A 20,072-nucleotide genomic window follows, 5' to 3' on the forward strand; every position below is an offset into this window, starting at 1 on the left:
CCTGATATCTTCTTCTGGCTTCTACAGGCATCAGACACACATGTGGCACGCAGGCATACATATATACAAGCAAAAACACCCATATACATAAAAATAAAACCAATTTATTTGCAGTTTTTCTGTTACATTTACTTGAGGTAGAGCATGTCAAAACACACACACACACACACATACGAAGGTCAGAGGACAATTTGTAGGGTCAGTTTTTCCTGCTACCACTTGGATCCAGAGAATTGTTGTTGTTGTTGTTGTTTTTCTGTTTGGTTACGTTTGATTTGGCTTGGTTTTTTCAAGACAGGGTTTCTCTGTATATCCCTGGCTGTCCTGGAACTCACTGTGCAGACCAGGCTGGCCTCGAACTCAGAGACCCACCTGCCTCTGTGCTGGGATTAAAGGCGTGCGCCACTACTCTCCCACTTCGTGCAGAAAATTGAATAGGAGTACTTCTCTTCTTTTATCTGAGCATTCCGTGTACCGCTCCTCTGTTTCTTCTGCAGCCATGCCAGGCTGGGGTTTGAGTTTGTCCTTTGCTGGGAGGATTTTCCTTATTTGCATTCCCTGAATCTCCAGAATCTGTCTTTTGTCTGCCATGATTGTGTTTCTGATGCATCTTCAGCCTTTCCTGCCTGTGTTCAATCTGAGCTATTCCCCCCACCCCCACCCCACCCCCGCAACTTACTTGAAATTCTTTTTTTATCCTTTTGATAGTTGCTTTTTCTTTTAATTATTTGCTAGTTTAAAATTAGATGCAAATCCTTTTCCTCCCGAAGGCCTATTTTATTATGTGTTCTTTGTGGTGGGGTGTGTGGTGGCATGGTATGGAGGTCAGAGACTACCTTTTGGAGTTGATTCAATCCTTCCACCTTTACATGGATTCTGGGGATCAGCCTCAGGTCCCAGTCTTTCTGGAAAAGTGTTTTTGTCCTTGAGCTATCAGGTAGGCTCTTGATGTCAAGTATTTTCATAAATAGCTGGGCACTCCACTTTCATTCATGGTCATCGGGAATTCTGTTCACAAGCAACCATATTCATTGTTCAGGTTAGCTGACCACAGCCTCTGCCTGTTCTTGTAAACAAAGCTTTAGTGGCACGCTGCCTTGCCCACTGTGTGCGCCTATGCTTCTCTTCCGGCCAAGCAGCAGAGCTGCGTAGGTGAGACTGAGCCTGCCAGCAACCCTTCTTGCAGGGAGATGTCACCAGCCTGGACCTGAGCTGTGTCCTCGGAGTCGGCAGCTCATCCTTGGGCTTTTCTGTCTGTTACTCGGTGAGGAAAGGAGGGACCTGAGGTGGTATGCACACCACTGCCCAGCTATACAGCCTGGCGGGCAGGGCATTCCAGCTCCCGTCCCTGCTGTGTGACATCAGACCACTTCCATGATCTCTCTGTGCTTCAGCCTGCAAAACAGAATTGATAGGGGGGTGTGTCTTAAAGGCTCGCATGAGGGTTTGAAAACTTGATGCAACAGGAATGCTTAGAAAAAAGGCCACCACACTGGTCATTATCAGATTTAGTAACAAGAAGTCAGTCTTGCTATTGACCCTATCAATCTTGACATTTCGTCCTGTGTGAAGGTAAATTAGCTTGTGAGACAACATGCTTGCACATTCCAATAGAGATGTCTCCAAATTTTTTGCTTAAACCCACCCTTGTCAGTTATATATCTTATGCTGTATTTTTAAATACTTATTATTTTGAATTACACATATATGGAGGGATGTGTGCACACATGAGTGTGAGTACTCTCAGAGGTCAACTCTGGAAACTTAGAGTTGCAAACGACTCAACAGTTATGTGGGTGCTGGGACCTGGACTCGATTCCTCTGCAAGAGCAGAAAGTGCTTTCAGCCACTGAGCCCTCTCTCCAGCCCCTGGTCTCTCTACTTTTTTTTTTTTAACACCTGAGCTATGAAAAGCTCGAGTTGCATTTTCTTTCCTTGCTATTGTCTGGATTTCATCAGTTCATAGCTCTCTCGACAGGTCCTTTTTCTGTCTAGTGATTGTTATGCAAAGTTTGTCTTTAGCATTTCAAAAGGCAGTTTGTGCCTTTTGTGTATTTGATGTGTGAGCACACGTGTGTGTGTGTGTGTGTGTGTGTGTGTGTGTGTGTGTGTGTGAGAGAGAGAGAGAGCGAGCGAGAGAGAGAGAGAGAGAGAATCTCATGTAGCCGAGGCTAGCCTCCATCTTACTATATATAGTCAAGGATGACTCTCAACTTCTGACCCTTTTGTCCGTACCTAGCAAGCGCTGGGATTATACCTCCACACCCGTTTTCAACCAGTACCTTTAAAACAGTTTGTTGGTATGGGGCAGCTTGATTATCAGGTTGGTCATTACAGGTCTTTGAACGAAAATGCCTAGCGTGGGATCCCGTGTTCGATCACTTGGTCTCCGCCTGGTGGCGCTGTTGGAAAGGTTATGGAACTCTTAGCGGGTGGAGCCTTGCTGACGGAAGTACGTCACTGAGGGTGGGTCACTGGGGGTGGGCGTTATAGCTCGGCTCCACTTCCTGCTCTGTTTCCATGCTTTCCCTGGTGCGGATTAAGTGTGATCAAGCTGCTTCTCGAGAGAGAGAGAGAGAGAGAGAGAGAGAGAGAGAGAGAGAGAGAGAGAGAGAGAGAGAGAGAGAGAGAGAATCTCTACTCCTAAAGTTCAGCTAACGGCTGTGGAGAGAGCTCAGTCAGCCAAGTGCTTGCTGTGCAAGCAAAGCCCTGAGTTCAGTCCCCAGATTCCAGTGAGAAATTCCAACCCAAAAGATAAGGTGGAGCATGCCTGAGAAGACTGACCGCTGACCTCCCACACACTGAGAAACAATACCAAGACTGACTTCCGACTTCCACACACATGTACATGTATCCATTCCCCTCACACAAACAAGAAATACAACATTAATGAAAGAAAATTCTGGTTGCTTATAGACGCCTTTTCTCGGTCTGTCCTTTCTGATGCTCAATTTTTCTGTGGTCATTTCTGTCCCTGGCTTTGCTCTGCATTCCTGGTAAATTCCATAGAATATCGTTCTAGTGCTAAGTCTTTCTTCAGACACCTCAGTGATGCCCACCTGGAAATGAGCTGTTGTAAATCGTTAGTTGACTCCATCCATTCTGGGTCTGCAGTTGTTCGTAAGCTTCAGCAACTGCATGCTTTTCTTTTTAAAAATATGTGTTATTGTATTTGTTATTTGTGTAGAGGTGAAAATGCATGGGTGTGTGTGAGAAGGAGAGGGACAGAGACAGAGAGGTAGAAGCAGAGAGGAAGACAGAGACAGAAAGAGGGAGACAGAGAGATGGAAGCAGAGAAAGGGAGACAGAGAGAAACAGAGTGCCCAAAACAACAGTTACCTAATATCTGTCCTTGGCTGAGGTCAAGCTGGCCCAAGCCAGACACAGCTTGAGCACCTCTGTGGCAGGGGAACCTCATCCAGGCACAGAGACCTAGCTGGCCATTTTCCTCTCCTGGAGAGAAGAAATTCAAGGGGACACATGAAAGTACTCAGGTCGCATGGCACATAAATATACACTCACATCCCTGTGGCCTTTGTTTTGGCCTCCTGTATGATGTAAGTGGGGAAGGTTTACCTCTGAGACTGTGTTTGTTTCCATCTGGTGTCTCCATTTGGGAGAGCTTCCTGTTGACTGTCAGGATCTGTTCCCTTGGCCACACCACAGACATCTGCCTCCCAGCCCTGCCCGGAAGCGTTCTCTCTCTCTCTTTCTCTCCCTCTCCCTCTCCCTCTCCCTCTCTCTCTCTCTCTCTCTCTCTCTCTCTCTCTCTCTCATGTGTGATGTGTGTGTGTGAGAGAGTGTGTGTGATGTATATGTGAGTGTTTAATGTGTCTATGTGATGTGTGTATGATGTGTGATGTGTGTCTGTGTGATGTGTATTTGATGTGTGTGTGTGTGTGTGTGTGTGGTGTGTAAAAGATGTGTGTGAACTGAATTCTGTCTGACCCACCACAAGAACAGTACATGCTTTTTATTCCGAGCCATCTGTCTCTCCAGGCACTCCACCTTATTTTTTTGAGAAAGGGTTTGTCACTGAACCTGGGACTCACTTGTTCAGCAAGGATCTCACTGACTGGAGTGGTCGGTCTTCCCAGAGAGAGGCTGAGAAGGAGGGGAAAACCTTAAGTCATTTAAGTTAAGGTCTTCCTTAGGGACTGGAGAAGATAGTTCAGTGGTTTAAGACTTTTTCTTTTCTTTTTTAAATATTTATTTATTATATATAAGTGCACTGTAGCTGTCTTCAGACACTCCAGAAGAGGGCATCAGATCTCGTTACAGATGGTTGTGAGCCACTATGTGGTTGCTGGGATTTGAATTCAGGACCTTAGGTAGAGCAGTCAGTACTCTTAACCACTGAGCCATCTCTCCAGTCCCGAGGAACCAGTTTCAATACCCAGCAACTACATAGCAGCTCACAGCTATAATAAATTTTATAAAATTAAGGTCTTAGCCAAGTTGAGGAGTTTTTAATGTTTTGAAAAACAAAATTTTAGAAAAACAAAGTTTCAGAGGGATTGCGAAGACTATTCTTTTATGAATGTATGTGTAGCACACACAGAGATATATGTTTGTATGTGTGGAGGTATACATGTGTATGGGAGTGTGTGTGTATAGGGCTGAGGTTGGCACTGATGTCTTCGATCATTCTCTATGTTATGTGTGAGGTGGTCTCTCACTTGAACCCAGAGCTTACAGATTCACTTAATCTAGGTGGCCAGCTTGTTCCAGAGACTCCATGTCTCCACATACAAAGCACTGGGATTACAGATGGGGTCATCATGCCTGCTGGCCTTTACTTGGGTACTGGGGATCCAAACTCAGGTCCCCACACTTGCATGGCCCCTGAGCCATCGCAGGACTATTTTGGGAGGTTGGCATATTGTAGAAGTTACCTAAACAAGCACCAGAGGTGCCAAAGGAACTTGATCCTTCCTGGAATCCCACCCCCTGTAGCCATTCACATCCTGTGGTTTTAGCTCCAGGGCGTCGTCTTGTCTCCATTTCTGTCTGAGTTCAGGTCTCATTGGCCTAGGCCATCCCTGAGCTTCAGTCTTTCCATCTCTGCTTCCTCGTGTATCCTTAAATTGGCTATGTTGAGAGGCTGGTCTTGAACTCCTAGTCCTCCCATGTCTATCTCCTGGGTGGCCTTGGGTATCTCCAGTGACCTCATTTCCATATTTCTTTTGCTTGTTGCCGGCCATGTCTCAGGCTATGACTCCCTCCTCTGTATCCTCTTGCAGCCAGGGTGGCAGTCGGTTGTCCTCTGGTTAGAGAGCCAACACCACTGTGACAGTCTTCACTGTGCCAGCATCATGGTCTCTGCTTGTCTGCTATGAGCCTCTGCTTTTATTAGCTACATCATTCCATTACATCACTTTCTATTACTTCATTCTTATCAGTTATACACAGAGCTGGCAGGAGCTGGCGGGGGATGGCTGCTCATCCAACGCTCGTCTACTCCAGGCAGCTGACATGAGCTAGCTGCTCCTCGCTGTAACATCCACCTCAGTTTTGTTCTAATTTCTTATTAGCTCTAAACCTGCTCTTTCCCAGACCCCCATCCAGGTCCTGAAGACTCCCATGCTAAACAGAGTCTCTCCCCACATGTAGTGGAGGGACAGGGTCAAGGGGGGTAGGTAGCCTTGAACCTTCAGCAGGCGGTGAGAATACAAAAGTTGCAAGGGTGAAGGTTGCCACTAGGGAAGCCCCCTGCCTACAAGACCCAATTTTCCTAAATTAACCTATTTATTCCTGTGGTGGGGCTGCAAGAGCAGCCTTCTGTAGGCACATCCCGGGAAGGCAGTCAGAGCCTGGGTAGTTCAGGAAGGACAAGAAAATAGGAATAGCAAGCTAGGGGGAAACTTCCCTTTTCCCACTCAATCCTAGCAGAAAGTAGGAAGAGGAGGAAGAAAAGAAGACGAGTAAGACACAGTCCCCCTGCCTCCGTTCCCTGGTGTATGGTGAACACTATAGCCCTGAGCGCTGACATGCAATGATCCCCGAGGCTCTGAGGGTGACTGGGGGCTGAGCACTATGTTTCTCCCCAGGGAAGCAGCTGCCCCTCTTAACTAGCCTGCTACACTTCTCCTGGGATGAGAGGACGGTTGTAAAACGAGGTAGCCTTTACCTTCCCTGCCAGGCAGCCCTGAGGAGGTGGGCTTGGAATCTGGACCTGCCATGGGTGGGGGAGGTCACATGGATGGGCAGGGAGCACAGGAGGGATGGGGAAGAAAGGATATTGGCAGGGACACCAATCGCCAGTGGTTGCTGTATGTGGGATGTCTGGGGACAGCTGGGTACCACCCGTGGGGTTGGCTTGATACCATCTATGGATGTGCTAACCACAGGGTAAGGATAGGGTGGGATAGTATAGGACCTTAGAGCTGGTGGGACAACAAGGTAGCAGGGCATGAGCCGCCTCAAGCCCTGAGGGTCCTGGGCCACAGAAGGGGTCCACAGAGGCAGAGAATTTGAAGGGGATCCCAGGTCACTGCAGCAAGACTACACTTCAAACCTATCTTGGAGGTGTCGATGAAGGGTGGGAAAAATAGAGGCCCTCCCCATCTACCCTGCCACGCCCACCCAGCCTTGCCACGCCCACCCAGCCTTGCCACGCCCACCCAAGCCCTCTGACTCTGCACACCTCACGCTCCCCGTTCTGTTCCTCCAGCCCTCAGGGATTCATCACTGAAAAGTGACATCTGCACCACCCCAAGCTGTGTGATAGCAGGTGAGCTTCTCCCCGGGGTGGCCATTCAGGGTGGGGGCGGGGAAGGGGGAGGGGCGGCGGGGGAGGGGTGCTGCCTGAAGCCAAGCTGAGATTTTTTTTTTTTTGTCTTAAAACTGGGTGCTATGGGCAGCCCTCTGCAGGAGGCAGAAAGAAAAAATCTTGTGGGGAAGCGAAAGGGGAGAGAAAAAAAAAGCCTACAGAGACACACAGAATATGGTTTTATCTGGGTGGATCCTGGAGTCCCACAGTGATGCTTTTTAATGAAATCTCCAACTGCAAGAGACCAAGATAAACAGCTGGGCAAGATTCTAGGGGTTCCCGGGCAGAGCGCCGAGCATGTAAGCTCAGGCTCCTGTCACCAACATACGCCAGATTCTGGGAAATAGCTGTCCCATCTGTTAAGTAAGAAACCTCAAGGACATGGAGTGAGAAGCCACCGAGACTACAAGAGGCAGAGGGCTATGGAGACATCCAGGAGTCTGGGACCAGTTTAGAGGGCAAGGTCACCCACTGGGGCCTTCCTCAGGGCAGGAACCATATTCCAAATCAGGTCCTCAGATGGGAGAAGACAGGAGGGTTCAAGGTCCTGTGGTTTATCAGTGGCAACCGTAGCCCTTGAAGCTACTTGGGCAATTCCTCCCATGTTTCTAGACTCCCCGTGGCTCAGGGAAAGTGACTAACATACTCATGAGCAGATCAGTAGCTGCCAGCGAGCTGATAGTTGAAATAAGTCTCAAACAAACCGTCCCCGGAGGGGTGCCGCTGTCTCTCAGACTCAAAGACAGTGTCAAGGTGTCCACAATCCAGTCTCCTCTCCTCCCTCCACCCCCTTGGAATACAAAGCTGCCAGAATCCTCGAAAACATGGACCAATCGAGGAACCCCTGTGAAAACTTCTACCAGTACGCTTGCGGAGGCTGGCTGAGGCACCACGTGATCCCAGAGACCAACTCCAGATACAGCGTCTTTGACATCCTTCGGGACGAGCTGGAGGTTATCCTCAAAGGTGAAGAGTGGCCACCACCAGAGGACAGGGGGTGACACTGACCCTTGGGTGGGCTCCTGCCCAACATCTTGGTCAGCAGGGTCAGTGGAGAAATCGCTGCTCAGGAGTTGAACTGAGCCGTCACTGCGGTGTCTCTGCCCAGCCTGATGAAGCCCCTTGTCTGTCAGGGGGAACCCTGGGATGCTTGCCCAGGGCCAGACGGGACCAAGGGCTACAGGAGACTTAAGTTGTTGACCTAGGCCCTCAACAGTCACCTCAACCTCTGTTCAGCTTTCTCCTCTGCCCACAGGGGTGCTGGAGGATTCCACTTCCCAGCATCGCCCGGCCGTGGAGAAGGCCAAGACACTATATCGCTCCTGCATGAACCAAAGTGAGTAGAGCCGCCCCCTTCTAGGGCCCATGTAGCTCCAGTACCAAGGCACACACTGAACGCCATGAGATGGGAGAGGGCACCCTGCAGAGCACATACATTAAAGCATCTATGTGCTGTGCCCAGACCGGCCTGACTCACTACCAGATGCCCTGTGTACTGGGCTTTGAAGTCCCAGCCTGTGTTACAGTGCCCAAAATCACCACTTCTGAGCAGCAGGGATGGGTCCAGCTCAGCTGGGCATCTCCTAGAGGTTTGAGGTTGAGTCCAGTGTATCACCAATGGGAGTCAGTGGGACTGTGGTTTTTATGAGGTCATCTCCATTGGAATCCCTGCCTGGGCTTGTCTAGGGCTATCTTATCTCCCCAAATCATGTGGCCAATACCTACCAGATTGAAAACTTCCTTTGGATTCTCATCTTTACTAAATTTCTAGCCTTACCTCTTGCCTTCCACCCATGGCATCTTGGGCTAGTACCCTCCATCGGAGCCATGTGGCTCCCCCTTTTCTGCCAGACCTTTGTCCCTTCCCTATGTCCCCTCAACCTTTGCCACATGCCTTGACATGGACATCAGCCCCTTCTTGTTGCCAGCTCTGAAGTTCTGCTTCTGTCATCTGAGAGTCCTCCTCTGTGTCTGTGGTGACTTCTGGATGTGCCCTGTCTACTTAGTCTTTGCCTGGAGTTCTTCCAAGTTTCCCGTCAGAAAAAAAAACCACTTCCTTAGAGGGACCCTCCTTAGCCCAAGTCTTTTTTTTTTTTTTTTTTTAAAGATTTTTTTTTTTAGATTTATTTATTTATTATATGTAAGTACACTGTAGCTGTCTTCAGACACTCCAGAAGAGGGAGCGTCAGATCTTGTTACAGATGGCTGTGAGCCACCATGTGGTTGCTGGGATTTGAACTCTGGACCTTCGGAAGAGCAGTCGGGTGCTCTTACCCACTGAGCCATCTCACCAGCCCAGCCCAAGTCTTTAGACTGCCATTGTGCTGCAGACGCAAGTCACATGGGCCCCGTGTGACCTTCTGTCTCTGGGCCTCCCTCCTGGCCACAACTCCTTTCCTAGGCTTGCTCACCAGCTGCCAGCTAGTTCCCAGCCTCCTTGGCCCCATGGAAGTGTGTACTTCACCAGCAACCTCTGAACTAAAGCTGAGCCCACAAGGGGGTCATGCTCAGGGTTTGTGTCATGGCGCCTGAGCCAGTGGAGTCTACGTGAGCACACATCTCCCCTCCCCTTCCCAGGTGTGATCGAGAAGAGAGACTCTGAGCCCCTGCTGAGCGTCTTAAAAATGGTAGGAGGTTGGCCTGTGGCCATGGATAAGTGGAACGAGACCATGGGTGAGTATCGGCCTGTTTGCAGACTTCAGGGAGAGGTCTACTCAACCCCAAAGCTGCCCACAAGCTAACCACCTGCTCTTGGGAAGCCCCGAGGGCTCATTTCTTCCAGAGCCAATTTAGGATCCCAAAAGCTGGCTTAGGCTCCACATTGGGGGAAGTCGGTGACAGCTGGTTCCCCGAACCTCTGTTCTAAACCCAGGCTTCATACCCCTCTGCTCATCCCTTAGACAGCATCACACACACACACACACACACACACACACACACACGATTGTTTCAGAACCTATCTCCCTACGGAATACTTGGAGAATAGTCCCTCAGTCCCCAAAGTGCCACAGTGAGTTTCCTACCTAAGCCAGACAGGGCTCCCTACACCCCCAGAATGCTCTGTGCTTAGGAGGCAGTTAGTTCCCTGTCTGGAGATGGGCTAGCTGGTCTCCAGCATGGGTGCTAACTCCTCAGGCCTCAAGTGGGAACTGGAGCGACAGTTGGCTGTGTTGAACTCGCAGTTCAACAGGCGGGTCCTCATCGACCTCTTCATCTGGAATGACGACCAGAACTCCAGCCGGCATGTCATCTACGTATGCAATGCCCTCGGGGAATGGCGGGTGTGGAACTGGGTCAGCAGGCTCCTGGTGCCTGACTCTGGACTTTGGCAGCAAAGCAGGGAGATAGACCAGGACGATGGCTGGGGAGACCTGTGAGCTCAGTGCATGTTTTCCCTGCCACGGCTGTGATGTGAATTGTGCTGAGCAGAGAGGCTGGCCTTGTGCTTAGCCTGTTTCTTGCCCATTGTGAGGGTTTTGGCACCTGGGCAGGAAGCCTGCAGGAGCCATAGCTGGAAGGTCAGAGAAGCATACTTTGGGTAGAATGTGAGTTCTTCCCATGGGGACCTGTGCCCTATCCATCCCCTCTCTGGCCTCCTTGCAAGTCCCAGCCTGCAACCCCCTCTCTATGTCAGGGAGAGGCTTGGGTTTGGAAGCATCTGACTTCCACAGGGAGCCGGTGTTCTACCAGGCACAGTCCTGGGGGAGGGGACCAGTGCCCACCTCAGCCAGGCTACAGGGATCCCCACTCTGCCAGGAGTCACACCCTCTGTGTGTTTCCAGATAGACCAGCCCACCTTGGGCATGCCATCCCGGGAGTACTATTTCCAGGAGGACAACAACCACAAGGTAAGCAGGGAGCCTTGAGGGCTCATGTCAGATACCGTTGTGTGCATGTCACAGGCCTTGGGCCCACCTGGGACTCAGCACTCCCGTTTATCCACTAGCCTTGCTTCCCAAACCAGCCTGTATAAGCACTTGTGGGAATGTGGCCAGGTACTAAGTGCTGGGGACAAAAACATGGACACTCAATTTCCACACTTATGTCAGTCCTGAGGTGGGTGAGTTCATCCAGGCAGGCAATCCATTATTTTAAAGATTGATTGATTGATTGATTGATTGATGTGTATACACTGTAGCTGTCTTCAGACACACCAGAAGAGGGCATCAGAACCCATTACAGATGGTTGTGAGCCACCATGTGATTGCTGGGAATTGAACTCAGAACCTCTGAAAGAGCAGTCAGTATTTCTAACCACTGAGCCATCTCTCCAGCCCCAGGCAATCCATTTAACTTGACCCTCCCGTGCAGAATGATGTCCAGTGTCTGGGAGGCCCAGAACTCAGCCTAGGATGGGCAGAGACCCCGAGACTGCTAGGTAGAGTCGGCTCCTGCATCTGTGGAGAGAAGCCAACTATTAAGTAGCCCAGGGTGGGAGGGAGAGCTGGGATGGACAGAAAGAAGACAGGCACAGCAAGGACACCCAGGAACAGGGTGGGAAGGGGCAGGAGGCAGGAGTGACCCACACTGCAGGGCTGGAAGGGCTCATGGGTATCAAGTTGCCGGGATCTGACAGATGGTTGGGACCAGGAGGAAGGACCACGTGGTCAAAGATGGGGGCTGGGAGAAGGTCGCAGGATACAGACAATTGGGATCTGGAATCTCCCAAAAGCTTGAGTGTGTGGCCAGCAATCTGGCAGCTGGCAGAGCTAAGCACTAGTGGAGGGGGTAGTCTCCAGCCTCAGCTAGAGCGAGGGCAGTCCCTGCAAGAATGGGCATGAAGGCAGAAGGATGTCAGGTGGATAGACAAACAGCCTGAAGAAGCAATACCCCCACCACCCCATGGTCGAATCATGGCCAGGGCAGCCTCAGCCAGGCACCGACAGCTGAGAACACACTGAGCTCCTGCGGAGGCCAATCTGGCACTGTGTGTCTCTGAAAAACCGTCCTCACCCACAGAGGCATGGGCATGGTGAGAAGGAACAGGGGCTGGCTGGCTGGCCCAAACCACAGAACACAAAGGCTGTCGTGCAGGCTTGTCCCGGGAGGGGGATCAGGGTGGCAGTGACAGCTGGGTGTGCTGTGGACAGTCCCCACATGTTCCCTTCTGTGCTGGAGCCTGTTGAGGAGGCTAGAAAGGCAAGCTTCCAGGGGCCGCTCCATGTCACACCCCGCCCCTGCCCCCCCCCCCCCAGAGTGCTCCGTGATGGCCCAGGTGACCAAAGCCACCTAGGTCCATCCATCATCCTTTGGCCCAGGTACGGAAAGCCTACCTGGAGTTCATGACGTCAGTGGCCACTATGCTTAGGAAAGACCAGAACCTGTCCAAGGAGAGCGCCATGGTGCGGGAGGAGATGGCGGAGGTGCTGGAACTGGAGACGCATCTGGCCAACGTGAGGCGGGGCAGTGCTGGGAGGCTCGGGCTAGGTGCTGAGTACCACACCGTGTGACCCTTGGTCCCCACACAGGCCACAGTCCCCCAGGAGAAAAGGCATGATGTCACTGCCCTGTACCACCGAATGGACCTGATGGAGCTACAGGAAAGGTTTGGTCTGAAGGTGAGACCCAGGCACCCACCCACTGGCCCAGCCCCTACCCATCTGGGTACTCATTTCCCAGATAGCTACTCCTGGCTCTAATATGGCTGGCACTCGGGCAGAAAGTACCTTTAAATGAGCACAGTGGAAAAATCCCAGCAGAGCAGCCATTGTTGCTCTGGAACAGGCTTCCTTCCTAGGGTGAGATACAGCTGCTCTAAAGGGTCACGTCAGAGAGAGGGCAGGGCTGGGACAGGGCCCGGGTCAGAAGTAAGTGATTGGGCCTTCAGCCCCTCCCTACTGACTGGAGCGTCTCAATAAACACTTGGATCTATATTTCTCTGTCCAAGGACAGGACAGGAAAAGCCTAAGAGAGCCCGGGACCCAGCTCATTACATCCAGTGTTTCACATCTCATGTCCCTGGATTTGAAGGTCGTTGCTATAGACAGTGCTCAGGAGTTAAGAACTTGCACTTTCAGAGGACCAGCGTTCAGTTTCCAGTACCCACATCAGGCAGCTAATGACCACCTGCAACTCCAGCTCCAGGAATCCAATGTTCTCTTCTTATTTCCATGGGCACCCACAGACACCCACAGATACGCAAGCACACCACACACACATAGGAAAAATTAAAATAAATCTTCAGTTAAGCAATAACCTCAAGCCAGGCATGGTGGCGCAGGCCTTTAATCCCAGCACTTGGGATGGAGAGGCAGGTGGATCTCTGAATTCCAGGACAGCCAGGGCTACACAGAGAAGTCCTGACTCAAACAAACAAACAAACAAACAAACAAAACACACACACACACACACACACACACACACACCACACACACACACACACACACACACACACACACACCACACACACACACACACACACACACACACACACACACACACACAGAGTAAGCTCCTCAAGAGCAGTTCTAGGCCAGCCTGACTAGAGTCCATGTCTCAACACATTTTTTCCAAAGTAGTTAAAGTTTCGCCATTAAAAGCTCAGCACTGTGGAGTATTTATTAAGAGTAGATATGACCATAGGAATGGGAGAGTTTAGTAATGGAGCTCTGCCCTAGCCTGTATGATGTCCTGTGTTCAGTTCTCAGCATGAGTACTAAAAAAATGTTTAAAAATAAATATCCCGCTTATGTAGTATGTAAGACTATCATATTTCCTACTTTGGTCATTTTTGTAAGTCACTCAGCATTTTTCCCCAACTACACTTAATTTTTCAAATATTCTACATAGACTGTTTTGTTTTGTTTTGTTTTGTTTTGTTTTTCAAGACAGGGTTTCTCTGTGTAGCCCTGGATGTCCTGGAACTCACTCTGTAGACCAGGCTGGCCTCAAACTCAGAAATCCCCCTGCCTCTGACTCCCGAGTGCTGGGATTAAAGGTGTGCACCACCACCGCCCGGCCTACATAGACTCTTGACAGTTCCACAGCCCACAGGCTCTGGAGAAATGTCACCCTTGGTCCTGATTCCTATTGACAGTTCTTTCTCCCCTGGCCTGTTTCCCAAAAGTTCTTCAGCTGGAGCTGAGTTTCCTAGATGTATGGGCTGCCAGCCCCTCTCTCCCTCCCCACCCCTCTACAGGGGTTTAACTGGACTCTCTTCATACAAAACGTGTTGTCTTCTGTGGAAGTCGAGCTGTTCCCAGATGAGGAGGTGGTGGTCTACGGCATCCCCTACCTGGAGAATCTGGAGGATATCATTGATAGCTACTCAGCACGGTGAGCCCAGGGGTAGTTTCCACAGGGCCTCAGCATCTTTGTCCCTGGTCCACCACACACACACACACACACACACACACGGTTTCTACTTCCCGGAGAAGATCCCATCCAGCACTTTTCCTCCAGCGTGAGGAACACAGAGGTTCAATTTTGGTGTCCACAGCACCTCATGTCAAGCATGAGGGATAAGCAGGTTAATTCTTGGAGAATCTAGAACCATGCAGGGTGTGGAACCTGCTGGCTAACCCATGTCCCCTGTCTCATTTAACCTCTGCTACCTCTAGGACCATGCAGAACTACCTGGTATGGCGCCTGGTGCTAGATCGAATTGGCAGCCTGAGCCAGAGATTCAAAGAGGCGCGTGTGGACTACCGCAAGGTGAGCGCATCCTGGAGATGAAGCTCCTGCCCAGGCAAGGGTTCCAGGGTCCATTTCAGCCTGTAAAGCTGAGGGCCATGCGCTGTCTGTCATCCCCTGGGTCTGAGACTGGAACCTGGTAGACAAGGGCCCCTGCTCTACTGGGGCAGTCAATGGCCAGCAGCCGACAAAGCCAAGTGTGGCCAGAGGAGGGACCAGGACATCTAAGGAGTTGCTCTATAGAAGTCGTGAGATTAGGACAAAGAGGTCCAGGGGTAAACAGCCAGTAGAGACACTAGAAAAGGCAAGTGGCTAGACAAGAGAAACAGCCACAAGGCCTCCATATGAGCAGGACACTCCACTTCAAGGATACAGAGTTCTCAATGGCCTGGCTTGGGCTCAGGGACCAAGTCTGAACAGGGACACACCTTGTGCTTTCGCATCTCTGGGGACGGAGAGGAAGGCAATCCTACAGACACTACAGCCACGGGAACCAGGATCTAGAGAGCTGGTAGCCAAAGCCGTACACATTTCCATGCTCTTGCTCCAGGGTCAGTGCTAGCCCTGAGCTTTGGGAAAAGTCCAGGAAGACCACAGCACCCAGAGGATGAGAGCAGAGTCTGAGTGGGAAAGACAAGTCCCTTCAAAATAGCACAATGACCTTCTCAAGTCCAGGGGCAGCATCTGGTGTCCCCCTCTGGGTACCCTGAAGCCCATGGTGGGAGAGACCTGCCTGCCTCACAAGCTCAGGGCCCCATACCTGACCTGGGAAAGTTAGCCTTGGCACACGGGAAACAGTGAGTGGGTGAGCAAGCCAGTGAATAAAGAAACACACCAGGCGCTGTACGGCACGACCGTGGAGGAGGTACGCTGGCGAGAGTGTGTCAGCTATGTCAACAGTAACATGGAGAGCGCCGTGGGCTCCCTCTACATCAAGCGGGCCTTCTCCAAGGACAGCAAGAGCACGGTGCGTATCCTTGACTCCAAACGGGCACCGCCCATGGTACCTGAGGCTCACTGTGGGTCAGCCGCCTGGCAAGGATACCAGTCCCCGTCATCAGCGCCCCACCCAGTGACTCCATCTCCACTCTACTTGAGCACAGCCGGCTCAACCCCTATTCTCTCCCTGAAGTCGGTGACTCCTAAAGGAATATGCATTAATGCCAGGGCCCACAAAAAAACAGAGGAAGACCCAGAGAAACAAACCCCACCCCAGGTGCTTCTGACCCTGGGCTCCAGCCCTGGACCCTATTAGGCTCCCCGGGAAGGCACGGGCTGTATGGGTTCTGAGCCAAGTGTAAGCAAGCTTCCAAAAAGCTAGTGAGGCTACAACCCTGAGCCAGAACAGTGGCCCACATTAATGTCACTCTTCTAGGAGGTCAGGGCCAGGGTGGCACTGGCCTCCTCCTAAAAGGTATCCTAGACCAAGCCTGTAGCAAGAATCGTGCCCTCTAGGACATGAGCATGCGCATTCCCCCAGGTCAGAGAGCTGATTGAGAAGATAAGGTCCGTGTTTGTGGATAACCTGGATGAGCTGAACTGGATGGACGAGGAATCCAAGAAGAAGGCCCAGGAAAAGGTGGGCAAGCCACAACCAGTGTGATATCCCCAGGGGAGTTCCTACGGTCAGGACCCCCTGCTGGAGGTCCAGCCCTAGTGGGAGGGAAGCTGGAACAGGTGCCACACCTGGGTAATCCCCAGGGAGCAGAAGGAGGTTCTGCGGTCTGAGGCTAGGACCTATCCAAGTTCCTCTGACAAGGCAGTCACTCCCGAGCCTAGAGAACTATGTACATAGAGAACCACTTACATGCCTGGTTCTGCAAGCTGGTGGAGGGAACTTGTCTGTTACTCCCTTGCTGACATAGCAGGGAGCAGAGCCAGCAGTGGGGCTGGGGGATCGATCGCCCATGGCAGATGACTCTAGCAGCCCTTCCTCCACTCAGGCCATGAATATACGGGAACAGATTGGCTACCCTGACTACATTTTGGAAGATAACAATAAACACCTGGATGAGGAATACTCCAGTGTGCGTACCTTCAGTGCTCCGCCCGCCCGCCCGCCCGCCCCCCAGTCCCCTGTTCTGAGTCAACCTCCCCCACCCCACCCCGGAGAGGGGGGCATTCCGTGTAAAGCACTCTTCTGCTCTCCTAAGTCATTCAGCCACACCCTACACCCTGGAGAGACTCTAACCTCACCCTGTTCACAGATGGGGAAACTGAGGCCCAGAGAAACTGAATTTTCTGACAGTCACATAAATGCTTGGAGTTGGGGTACCCTCCCCATGTACCTCCTCCAGGAGTCAGCCCAGCTGACCTTTGAGTCTTGAGACCCTTCCCCAACCCTTAGCCCCTCCTCTCTCACTCTCGAGAACCCAGGCTGAGTGCCAGCCACACGAAGCTCTTTTCTTCTCATAGTTGACTTTCTATGAGGACCTGTATTTTGAGAACGGACTTCAGAACCTCAAGAACAATGCCCAGAGGAGCCTCAAGAAGCTTCGGGAAAAGGTGGACCAGAATCTGTGAGTAGGATGGCTACATGGGCTAGCCTGGCACACAGGACTTACCTACTAGGGTGGCTACACCAGTCTGTCCTGATGCCAGCCAAAGAGGACACTAGACCTAAGTCCTCCTCCTCCCCAGCATCCTCTGCTTTGGGGACCTCAGAGAGGAACCAGACCTTGGGGTTGGCTTAGGATACTGCAGTAGTAGCTGGCCACTCTGCCACAGAGCTCTTAAGGGCAGGATCTGGCCAGCCAGGGCACAGGGACCATAGAGAGCATTCTGGCAGATGTGGACTCCAAGTGACCGGTGTATTTACCACAGCTGGATCATCGGGGCTGCAGTGGTCAATGCATTCTACTCCCCAAACAGAAACCAGATCGGTAAGTCCACCTTGCCTCTCCAGTACAGCCCCTCACCCTTGTCCAGGAAACTGTCTATTCTCAGAAGGGGAATGGGTTCCAGGTGATGTCAGTCACCCTATGGTCCACCTCAAGGGTCGTAGGTCGGGAGGGACACAAAGGAAACAGCAGGGAGCACTTTTCAGAAGGCAGCAGTAGGCAGGAAGAAATTGGGCATGGGTCCTCATCCAACACTCCTGCTTTGGTGTCTGAGCGTTTCCTTATCTGTACATTGGGCGGGAGTCCTAGCTTCAGATGACAGGGCCCAGTGGAGGCACTCACCTGAGCCTGGCACACACAGGCTCATCTTTGTCATCTTTGTGGGGGACAGTCTTTCCAGCAGGGATTCTCCAGCCGCCCTTCTTCAGCAAGGACCAACCACAGTCCTTGAATTTTGGGGGCATCGGGATGGTGATTGGGCACGAGATCACACACGGCTTTGATGATAATGGTAAAGCAGCATTCGGGAGTGCCCCAACCCCACTGAGCAGGCTGGGGTCATCCATTTAGTTTCTTAACGGGTTAGTTGGACAGAGGCCTCACCTAGTCTCCATCCCTGAAGGGGCTGCCCCATTGACTCTTAGGGCCTGACACCATCAATGATGTCTTAGCTTTTTCTCCCACGTGGTTTAGCCAGGGGGATCATATGAGGGTAGCCATGTGCTCCTCCATGTGGGGTTGGATCAGCTGAATTTGGGACTCCTGGCCCTAATTTCAGGGGCAAGGATGGGGTGGCATGGAAACTCTCCTAAGCAGCCCCCAAACATGGTGCTATGTGCTTGGAACCCCTGAACTCTAGCTGCTGGAGAAAGTTCATAAACATCCGAGCACTGAGCTGGCCTTGCTAGAGGGTGCAGTGGGGCAGTGAAAAAAGGGCCTTGGGGACAGTATGCACATCTCCAAGTGTGCAGGTCCTCTGCTCCTGCACAGGTCGTAACTTTGACAAGAACGGCAACATGCTGGACTGGTGGAGTAACTTCTCGGCCCGGCACTTCCAACAGCAGTCGCAATGCATGATCTATCAGTACGGCAACTTCTCTTGGGAACTAGCAGACAACCAGAATGTAAGCATGTCACCAGCATTGTGGTGGCTCTGCAACTGTACCCAGCCCTGGCCCCATGGGACGAGAGGGGGCCAGGGCCAGCTAGCCTCCATCCTGTCTTTTTTATGCAGGTGAACGGATTCAGTACCCTCGGGGAGAACATTGCCGACAACGGAGGTGTGCGACAGGCATACAAGGTGGGCCCTAGCAGGACCCTTGGAGAAACTGGTATTGTCCTAACAAAGCAGGGCCATGCCCAAACTGGGGCTGTGTCCTAAAACCCCTCCAGTTGAACTGGGGAGGAAGCTGTATCCCATGGCCGTATACCTGGAGTCTTCCCACACTCCAGCTGGTACAGGGACCATTTTTGTCTCCTAGCGAGTATACGCAACAGAGATGACATAACCATGGGTGTCAACAGCCCACATGGACAGCCTCGGGATAGAGGTGTAGGTGGAGTCCAGGAGGCAGCTCTCTGGCCGAGGGTCTCACGGAGCCCTGTTGGATAGGGAGGACTGCAGAGAAATCAGCTGCCTTATGCACATCAGCCCTAAGCTTGGGAGGCAGGGCACCTACCTGGGCAGGTCCTGGATTATTCTGCATGTGGCTCTCTGGAAGCCTGGCTGGACCCAGACCCACTTTGGTGCTCGCAGGCTTACCTACGGTGGCTGGCTGATGGCGGCAAAGATCAGCGACTGCCGGGACTGAACCTGACCTATGCCCAGCTTTTCTTCATCAACTATGCCCAGGTAATCCCTAGGAGGGACCTAGTCCTTGGTCTCCTCTCTCACGGCTTTGGAGAGTCCTCTCTAGAGTACTTCCAAGGGCATCATGAGCTTGCCACACCCCAAAAACACCAGCTGGGGGGAAGGCAGCAGATGTGGAGGGAGGGAAGGGACCTGTTGGCCTCCATATCCTCATCTTACAAACAGCTGTTTAGGGAAATAGGAACTCCCTAGTGCAAGGGGTGCTGCTCTGGCCCTCAGGCCAGTAACCAGACCACCCATGCATCTCCAGGTGTGGTGTGGGTCCTATAGGCCGGAGTTCGCCGTCCAGTCCATCAAGACGGACGTCCACAGTCCTCTTAAGTACAGGCAAGTGTGCAGTCCCCAAGCTAGCATGCTTACCCCGCCTCTGTCCTGGGCTCCTCCCAACATCTCAGACCTCCTTGCTGGTCTACAGGGTGCTGGGCTCACTACAGAACCTGCCAGGCTTCTCTGAGGCATTCCACTGCCCACGAGGCAGCCCCATGCACCCCATGAAGCGATGTCGCATCTGGTAGCCAAGGCTGAGCTATGCTGCGGCCCACGCCCCGCCACCCAGAGGCTTCGCGAATGGTGTAGCTGGCAGAGATGTGCAGGTCTTTGCCTGAAGGCCACCGGAGCCACCAGCCAGCCCTCCGCGCCCAGCCTAGAGTGTAGCCACCCGCCCACACCCGGGATGAGTGGTGCCGGTCCTGCGCCCCCTCAGGCCAGTGAGGGTCAGCAGCCCAGGAAGAGCAGTCAGCTGCCTTCCACCCTCTCCATAGTGTGTGGCTAAATGTTCTCGAGCTTCAGACTTGAGCTAAGTAAACGCTTCAAAGAAGACTTTGTTTTGTACATGTTGGAGTTGGGGGAGGGGGGCGGAAGGCCTGGGTAAACTGTGGCCAGACCAACCTCTGAGAATCTTGGCGCTGGGAACCGTGAGGAGACCAGGATGCCCCTGGAGGCCACAACCACAGTTCAG

At 52.1% G+C, this 20,072-nt stretch overlaps 1 protein-coding gene across 1 annotated transcript in view; it reads left to right on the forward strand.

The window, feature by feature from the left end:
• The window catches only part of Mmel1 (membrane metallo-endopeptidase-like 1), a 25,946-nt gene extending 6,012 nt beyond the window's left edge, over window positions 1-19,934 (forward strand). The window contains exons 3-24 of the mRNA NM_013783.2: window positions 6,051-6,119; window positions 6,674-6,733; window positions 7,577-7,738; window positions 8,028-8,108; window positions 9,350-9,445; window positions 9,908-10,026; window positions 10,555-10,620; window positions 12,031-12,165; window positions 12,241-12,330; window positions 13,911-14,047; window positions 14,332-14,425; window positions 15,243-15,371; window positions 15,885-15,983; window positions 16,348-16,431; window positions 16,820-16,923; window positions 17,228-17,286; window positions 17,636-17,755; window positions 18,235-18,368; window positions 18,479-18,544; window positions 19,001-19,096; window positions 19,365-19,441; window positions 19,530-19,934. Coding sequence (NP_038811.2) covers window positions 6,051-6,119; window positions 6,674-6,733; window positions 7,577-7,738; window positions 8,028-8,108; window positions 9,350-9,445; window positions 9,908-10,026; window positions 10,555-10,620; window positions 12,031-12,165; window positions 12,241-12,330; window positions 13,911-14,047; window positions 14,332-14,425; window positions 15,243-15,371; window positions 15,885-15,983; window positions 16,348-16,431; window positions 16,820-16,923; window positions 17,228-17,286; window positions 17,636-17,755; window positions 18,235-18,368; window positions 18,479-18,544; window positions 19,001-19,096; window positions 19,365-19,441; window positions 19,530-19,629 — 2,177 coding nt within the window. The 3' untranslated portion in view covers window positions 19,630-19,934. The remainder of the gene's footprint in view (window positions 1-6,050; window positions 6,120-6,673; window positions 6,734-7,576; window positions 7,739-8,027; window positions 8,109-9,349; window positions 9,446-9,907; window positions 10,027-10,554; window positions 10,621-12,030; window positions 12,166-12,240; window positions 12,331-13,910; window positions 14,048-14,331; window positions 14,426-15,242; window positions 15,372-15,884; window positions 15,984-16,347; window positions 16,432-16,819; window positions 16,924-17,227; window positions 17,287-17,635; window positions 17,756-18,234; window positions 18,369-18,478; window positions 18,545-19,000; window positions 19,097-19,364; window positions 19,442-19,529) is intronic.
• Window positions 19,935-20,072: the final 138 nt, after the last annotated feature.

Source organism: Mus musculus, chromosome 4 (assembly GCF_000001635.26).
Source record: "Mus musculus strain C57BL/6J chromosome 4, GRCm38.p6 C57BL/6J".
NCBI lineage: Eukaryota > Metazoa > Chordata > Mammalia > Rodentia > Muridae > Mus > Mus musculus.